This window comes from Limulus polyphemus, unplaced genomic scaffold (genome assembly GCF_000517525.1).
Source record: "Limulus polyphemus unplaced genomic scaffold, Limulus_polyphemus-2.1.2 Scaffold7317, whole genome shotgun sequence".
Taxonomy (NCBI): domain Eukaryota; kingdom Metazoa; phylum Arthropoda; class Merostomata; order Xiphosura; family Limulidae; genus Limulus; species Limulus polyphemus.
The window spans coordinates 1-8,711 of record NW_013672927.1 but is presented as its reverse complement, the minus strand read 5'-3'; the positions used below and the strand labels follow the sequence as shown (position 1 = coordinate 8,711).

At 33.1% G+C, this 8,711-nt stretch overlaps 1 protein-coding gene across 1 annotated transcript in view; it reads left to right on the top strand.

Moving 5' to 3' along the window:
- LOC106474518 (splicing factor U2AF 35 kDa subunit-like) overlaps positions 1-7,427 on the top strand; it is a 10,737-nt gene extending 3,310 nt beyond the window's left edge. The window contains exons 2-4 of the mRNA XM_013935210.2: positions 665-752; positions 2,883-2,949; positions 7,161-7,427. Coding sequence (XP_013790664.1) covers positions 665-752; positions 2,883-2,949; positions 7,161-7,246 — 241 coding nt within the window. The 3' untranslated portion in view covers positions 7,247-7,427. The remainder of the gene's footprint in view (positions 1-664; positions 753-2,882; positions 2,950-7,160) is intronic.
- Positions 7,428-8,711: the final 1,284 nt, after the last annotated feature.

Sequence of the window (8,711 nt, the reverse complement as noted above, 5' to 3'; positions counted from 1 at the left end):
TAGTAGTAAATTCTTCCCTGCTAGGTCGTGTGTTTATTAGTTTAGTGTGAAGAGTCCTAGTAGTAAATTCTTCCCTGCTAGGTCGTGTGTTTATTAGTTTAGTGTGAAGAGTCCTAGCAGTAAATTCTCCCCTGCTAGGTCGTGTATTTATTAATTTAGTGTGAAGGGTCCTAGTAGTAAATTCTCCCCTGCTAGGTCGTGTATTTATTAGTTTAGTGTGAAGAGTCCTGGTAGTAAATTCTCCCCTGCTAGGTCGTGTATTTATTAGTTTAGTGTGAAGAGTCCTGGGGATGAGATAAACCATGTTGTCGAAACTCTGCATTGGCCGATCAGCATTGAGCTTGTTGATTGGTAATCAGGTGATGCCCTCCCACATTGTTGTGGAGTACATGAATTTCCAAGAAAAATATTGTAAACATAAAATGGTAATAAGAATTTTGTTAGATGGGTCGGTATATCACCAGAAATGTGTGAAAATAAAAATTTCCCAGGTCATAATGTCAAAAAAAATCTCTCAGTCGGCCCAACTTCGGACAGTCGGTCAGGTTACAGGAAACAGAAATATTGTGGTGTCTGTCCTTGTAAACAACGAGGAAATGTTCAACTTCTGTCATCCTTTAAAGGCCCATTCCCCAGTCTAATCATTTTTTTTATTTTTATTTAGGGTAAATTGTTCATTTTATTTCAAGATCGGAGCATGTCGGCACGGAGACCGATGTTCACGAATACACAACAAACCTACGTTCAGTCAGGTAAATATTCTTAAGTTATTAACATGTTTAATGTTGAAACCTTTATTGTTAAAATTCATGTTTTGTACGTTGATAAAATATAGATAAATACGATAGTAAAAGATGGTAAGTTTTGTTTTTATGGAATTAATCTAGTGATATATATTAAGAAATAATCTGTCTGTTCATAAATTACAAATGTAAAAAGGCTTAGAAACAACCTTTTTTTTTTTTATTGACAGTAACTTTAAATTTACTTACAAAAGTACCAACTAAAAATTGAAGGATTTATGAGTTACTCGTCTTTAGCGAGTCCGTCTAATCAGGAAGTGTTGAATTTTTAATTTAAGATTCGATTTTATATTTATGGTAATTGCATTTTTAATATGAAAGGAAACCACTCGAATGTTACATTTTTAATTGACAGATGCTCAAATAAGATTTGTACAACTGAAAAAGGTTTATTGACCCATTACCACAGTGTTTTTCTCCGTCATAGTTGTTGTGCTTGCAGCAACATTTTTTTTTCATGAATTTTATCATTTTCTACAACTGGTCTGAATATTCCTGGATTTCTTATTTCATCATAACTTTATTGTGGAAACTAATTCTTTCCATGATCAGATGATTGGGAATGTGATAACAATGAGGTAGTCTGCTGTCCAAGTTCAGGTGTTGCATGATATCCGAGGTTTGTGCGTGCGGGATCGGGCGTGCGTTCGTATTGTAAGTCACCCAGTTCAAGCCTAGCCTTGCCTCTCTCTTATTTTTAGTTGTTAAGACAGGAAAACAAAATATTTGTAGCTTGGTTAACTTTACTTGATTAGTGACTAAATACATTGTGGACAAAAAACACACGAAATACATGTTAAGATTTCACTCAACTTCAGTTGTCGTCTGCTGTTCTCTGCTGCACAGTGGGCATCCTTTAACCACAGATGCATGTTCAGGTGGTATTGTAGTGTTATACATTGTTATCTTCCCTACAGATAATTGGTGTCTTCAGTCTGTTTTTAACAAAAGCTTTTTTTGTAATAAATCCCAAGCAGAGTTTTGTGCTACTTTTTTGACTTATTTTTCCCAGCCGTTGATAGGGTGCGAATTTGCTTCTGTGTCTATAGCAGAAAAAGTGCAAAAAGTTAGGAGTTATTTACGCCTTTGTTAGAGATTAAATTAAACTAAAACAGGAATGGGCAATCAATAGAGAAAGTATTGTAGGATAAAAAATGGAACTGAAGCTTGACTTGCGGACCAACCGATACTTGGCTTTTTTAATATGAATGTGATGATTTTTTTATAATTGTTCATGGTAATGTGCTTAAAACGAAAGTAAAAAAAGATTGTAATTTAAAACAAGGAACTTAGATATATTGAAAATTTGTTATTTAGATTAAACAGTGGACGAACTAGTGTGATACGCTAGTGGCTCGATTATCCGTGACTTTTTTTGCTATCCTCGGACCAACGAGGATAATCGAGGCCGCAGATTATATTTATTTACTTTCACAGCAACGAGCGAATGCTCATGATCACATGATATCAACAACCACTTGATAATACTGCCTTTGGTCCCTTGCGAGTCTAAACGTGTGCACTGATTGGTTGAATCGAGAGAAAGAAATGGTGTACAATTAGTAAGGTGTTGTGATACTGCAGCGCTTCATTCCTGAAAAAACAGGAAGAAGTGTGTTAGAAACAAAGTTTCATTTACGACTTTCAAGAGTCTAGATTTGAGTTGTGTTTAGCACAGCCCTACGCGCGAGCAAGATAGGAGAAAATACTCGGTGCCGACCTGGTGCCCAGGATTCGTTGAGGTCTGCTGTGTAGAATATTAACTGTTTTATATATATATATACTCGTGAAAACGTTTCGGTAGTTTTATAAGAAAACACCCAATGCTAGTTTCTGTAGTTTGTCGTCCAGCGTATTTAATAATGGAGTCTCGGTTATGGCAGGAACGTCCGTCCGTTGCTTGTGCTTTAAAACAGTTTATCTCTTGAAATTATCATGCATCTCACAAAATGTACGTCATTTTAGTTGAAAATCAATTCTGTTATATGCCAGTTTATTCTATGCATGTCCTACCATTATGATAGAACTTTGTGATGTATTGTACTTGTATATATATGTATGTGTTGTTTACTTTAACAGACTGTTCTGATTCAAAATCTGTACCATAATCCCCAGAACTCTGCCCAGTCAGCCGATGGATCACATTGTAAGTTGAGCTCCTTAGATGTACATGTAAATTCTTTGTTAACTTGTTAATAGTATGTATTCAGTCTTAGAGATTAGTGACTCATTTGGATGTTTAGACTCGATATTTCTGTGAAAATATACAAGTTACCGTAGATTCGTTGTTCTTAGGACATCGTTTATCTATATTTGATTTGTTGGTTATGTCCTGTTAAGAGTCGTAACAGAAGATCTTGGATAGACATTAAAGAATTTTTTAAGCAAAGCTTGAAGACAAACTTAAGAGTATGTATTGTTTGTGTGAATAGAATAATAGATTGTATTTTTCACATGTACCTTTGTAGGGAGAACTAGACTACTGTATTAAGCAGATTTAAATTTAACGATTTGATTAATGGGTACTGTTAAACTCCGTCAGGGGTCAAATTTAATGTTTGAAATCTTGGAGGACACCAGGCACATGACCTTTGATTAGTTTGGTGTCTGGAGATCTTTTTTTTTTTAAATAATCCAATTATTCAGAAAACATTTATATAAAAAAAAAAGATGAACAATATTAATCGTTTCTTTCTGACATTTTTTTTAAATAAAAGGTGTATTGTAAACAGATCTAAGAGAGGAAAGTCAAAGAGATTTTGACAATCAGTGTTCAGACTATCACTTGAATAGTGTTCAGTCCTGGGGACTATCCAATTGGATAATGTGGGGAGGTCCCCTTATATTTAAAATAAATCGCAAAAAAATATCGGAATTTATAAGTTTATTACTTACTAACTGTAGTAATATTTGAACGTGTTCTACACTGCATTGGTTTTTCCCATGATGTTTTCCTGCCAAAAGGTCCTCTTTATCTGTTAGTACATGATTTCGATGATAGATGGTGCTGTGTCATGTCAAATTCCTGTGTGGTGAATTCAGTTAAATGGGAGATAATCTTTCCACCTAACGAACACGTAAAACTATGAATGTTGTCGTGTGGAATTGAAGCGAAATAGAGACAAAAAAAGATAACTTTATTGAGAACTATTTGGTGGGGAATACGATTAAAAGAACAGCTTGAAAACAAATTTAGTTTGCATCACTATGGTGTATTATAAATCTATTTTTTTCTGCTCCCCCCACCCCTTGTTAAAATTTCTCCAATTATGTTCATCAACACGAACATACATTAACACGAACACTGATAGTTCTCCCAACGGGTAAGACTATCTTTTGAATGCCATTATCTTGAAAGCCAGACACCTTAGAAACAGTGTGGTTGTTCTTAAATTATTTACATTTATTCTTGAGGGTAAGTATTCTTACCAATAAGTACAGGAATAACTGTGAGATTTTGAAAACTGTGGAAGAATTTTGGGGAAAATAGCAAAAATTGGGAAGTAAGAAGAAAGGCAAAGTAAGGAAACTGAAAACTGACTACAGCCAGTTTTATTTTCAAACTGTACTGCTATGGCAGTGTTATAAACCAGTTACACATGGTGTGTGGGAATAAGGAAAATTTATAGAAGCTTTGGAGGGTATGGGGGGGAAAAAACAAAAGAAACAGATTTTATTTTTATGAATATTACCGTTATTTACTTTTTCGTAATACGAATATCTAAGAAACAACTTAGTAATCAACTATTGTATTGGTTTCAGTGTGAGGTTGGTCATTATTTTTATCTGCAGTTGAAAGTCTGCTAAAAGTCGTGATAGTAATGATGTTAAAGTCTCCCCTCTTAGTATCACATCAACACTGCCACTCAGAATAAATGGATGTTGAACAACATTATGATATTAAAACTGTTTCTGTACGGGTAGGAACATTTCAAGAAAGGAAAAACCAAATGACGGGGGTTCGAATCTGGCACTACGTATTTTCTATAAGAGTTGCAACTTTCGTTTCTTTCAGTTGTTCGCATGAGACACAAAATTGAGTTAAGTTACTGAACTCCGTCAAGTCACTAAAGGCTGATTCCTGTTTGATCAGGATCATTTTGTCCATTTACTAAAGGCTGATTCCTGTTCGGTCGGGATCATTTTGTCCTTTTACTAATGGCTGATTCTGAATCGAACAGGATCATTTTGTTGTTTCACTAAAGGCTGATTCTGAATCGAACAGGATCATATTGTTGTTTCACTAAAGGCTGATTCCTGTTTGATCGGAATCATTTTGTCCTTTTACTAAAGGCTGATTCTGAATCGAACAGGATCATTTTGTTGTTTCACTAAAAGCTGATTCCTGTTCGATCATAATCGTTTTGACGTTTTACAGTTCACCAACAGCAGATTTTTCCATCCAATTTCCGTGAGATTATGATTGTGATTTTGTCAGTTCATCAGAGCACACTCCTAAAACAATTTTGTTTGTGCATGCATGATACATTTGTAACGGTCTAAAATAACCTGCCTCTACAACAGAGAAACAATTTATTAAACTGTAACAACACTTAGAATATCACAGCTACTAAATGTGCCTGGCCAGGTCTTGATACTAATATTAATGAACAATAAAACACGAATATCAAAATTAATTATTTCAAAGAATGGAATCAGGGAAAAGAACCAAAAAAACCTAATTCCAAAAAACAAACTCAACATTCAAAAATCATTTTTTCTATATTAATAACAATATCGAGTGACAAACAGTACTAATTCATTAACTATTTCATGTCTTATCATGGTACTTTTCTACTAAAGAGGTCCTTTGCCAATTTGACATTATTTAACACACTGGATCCGAATTAGTCAAAGTTTTCTTTTAAATTCTCCCCAGTTTTCAAAAGTCGCTTCCGATCAACCATCCTATCTTGTATTAATGGAAGTATTTTTAAACATGCCAAATCTGGAAATGAAAACTTATGACAAGCGGGAGTTATCAAGTGACAGTAAAAAAACAAAAACAAAAGTTGTTTGTTAAAAGTATCATGAAATGGTTAAAAAAAAACTAAATACTACATTTGATTATAATCTTGACAGAAATGATCTGTCGACAATGGTTGAGCTGTGGTGTATCATATGCAACAGATACAGTGAGTATTTTTATGTTAAATAGTTTGTTTTGGATGATGTAGTTATGGAATTGGTTTGGTCAGCTTGCAAAGTAATAGGTAGAACGAAGAATATATATATGTGATAGCTTTTATTGAAATGTTTTCTAAGAAGTGTGTGACTATGGCTGATAAGAAAAAAAAAATTTAACTTTGAGTGGTGTTTTAAGTAGTAAATATTTTTAAACTTACTTAATGACTTGAGTGAGTAGCATATATGAAACAATCATTTAACTTCAGCAGGTGGGGGTCTTTTTTTTTTATCTAGGATAAGTTACCTAAATGTTAATAAAAACACTGAACATACTTACATAACAACACAGAAGTTTTACTTTAATTTTAATACATTTTTACTGTAAGGTATGTATGATGACACTTACATAACAACACAGAAGTTTTACTTTAATTTTAATACATTTTTACTGTAAGGTATGTATAATGACACTTACATAACAACACAGAAGTTTTACTTTAATACATTTTTACTGTAAGGTATGTATGATGACACTTACATAACAACACAGAAGTTTTACCTTAATACATTTTTACTGTAATGTATGAACGATGTATAAAAAGTTGTTAGTGGGCTCAACATTATAACAAGTAGTTTCTAGAGGCATGTAATTTTTTGGAAGTAAGGTTAAAAGTAAGGCTATTCTTGAAATGAGTCAGTGACCAGTGCTCCAATATATCAGTGATGGACTCCAGAATATCATAAATCTGTGTTAGAGACTTAAATCGTGAATCTCGGGTTCATGGACGTTTGTTAAATTTGATCCCTGTCTTCATAACTTTTTATCGAAAAGTAAATATCCATTACTAAAAGTAGTCTGTTAAATGCAAGTTTCATAGAGGTGTGTCTTTCAGTATTGTGTGCCATGTTTAATATATTCACTTGTTTTGATAATTTCAGTACAATTTTCAAAGTAACATATTATGTTTTTAACAAAAACTAAAATTAACTTATTGGATATCTTGGCCCGTCTTTATTATTAAGGCCTTTTTGTTTAGCCTGACTAAAAAAAAAGTTTTTGTTCAAGAGTATTTTTGTTAGTCAGTTGGGCACTTATTTGCCTGGTAGGCACAGAGTTGACATTTCAGTGATTACTTGTGTTCAGAGCTGTGGGAAACTTTGACAAAATTCGCATGTGAAAATGTATGAAACATTTTAGTTTTATAAGCCTAATACCTGTACTGTTTATAGGGAGCTCTACAGGCAATGAAATACTGTGCATGACTGGCCAAAGAACATCAGGATCTCATCCAGGTCTTATTTTCTCTGCAACATAAATAAATAAATAAGAATTAGTATAAATTAGCTGTAGGAAATTATTTATTAAAGTTTGTTTTTACATATACTGGAGATTTGACTGACAGTTTTGGATTTGTTGTTGAAATAAGAATGTTTTGTGGTGATTATAAGTCGAAATGTTTTTTCTTTTTTTTTACAAGATGGGCATTCCATTTTTTTTACTTTTATGTAGATTTGTTTGTGATTTTTTTTTTTATAACTTCAGTGTTTATATTTTGTCTTCTGAGCCAAAACGTAAACATATGTCACACGTAGGCTAAACTATTTCATGTCTCGTATGTTGTAATTATTGTATTATTCTGCCAATCTTTGTTATTTTAATATAGAAGTGTACAGTATTTTTTATAGAATGGTTTATCGATTAATTTTAGCCTCGCATGAACATTTACAATTTGATTTCGACAATGAAACAAGCATAATTTCGAATTTGAATCATTAAAAGTTTTTTAAATGAAATATATATTTATCCCATTTTACAAATGGAGTTTCTCACATTTTTCTGGAACTTTCTTCATCTCTACCCGTTACGTGATTGGACGGTGTTTTCATGGCGACTTACAAAGAGTTTAAAAAATAAATAAATTAGACTAAGTCATCTTAGACTCTAAGGGATCAATGACTTACGCTATTAATGGCGTTAAACTTCGGAATAAGATCTAAAAACTAATCAGACTGAACTAAACTTGAAATAAAATTGTACATTTTTAGCTAATCAAAATGAACCTGACCTGAAGATTAGCTATCATGATGGGTACCGCACCCAGATAAAAATTACACTTTTAATTATGTTGTTCGGTAACTGGATGATTATTTTAAAACTCTTCTTAAGTTTTATTTATGATGTTAACCAGTATTTGTACAAGCTGCATTATATACGAGACAAACTAGGGATATTGGTTCCAAAAACTGGACACAAACCAGTAACGTTGATGGGAGTCAACTTTTAATATAGGACACACGATGATATTTGAAGGTTTATAAAAGAAACATCATTAGGTTTTATAAAAATAAAAACCTATTAATTACTGCTGAGGGATAGGTTGTTTTCATTAGGTAAGCTATTTTCAATATACAGTGCATTAATTAAACAGACCCCAGGTCAGTACTGCTGAGGGATAGGTTGTTTTCATTAAGTAAGCTATTTTCATATTACATTGCATTAATTAAACAGACCCCAGGTCAGTACTGCTGAGGGATAGGTTGTTTTCATTTAGTAAGCTATTTTCAATATACAGTGCATTAATTAAACAGACCCCAGGTCAGTACTGCTGAGGGATAGGTTGTTTTCATTTAGTAAGCTATTTTCATATTACAGCAGTACATTAATTAAACAGACCCCAGGTCAGTACTGCTGAGGGATAGGTTGTTTTCATTTAGTAAGCTATTTTCATATTACAGTGCATTAATTAAACAGACCCCAGGTCAGTACTGCTGAGGGATAGG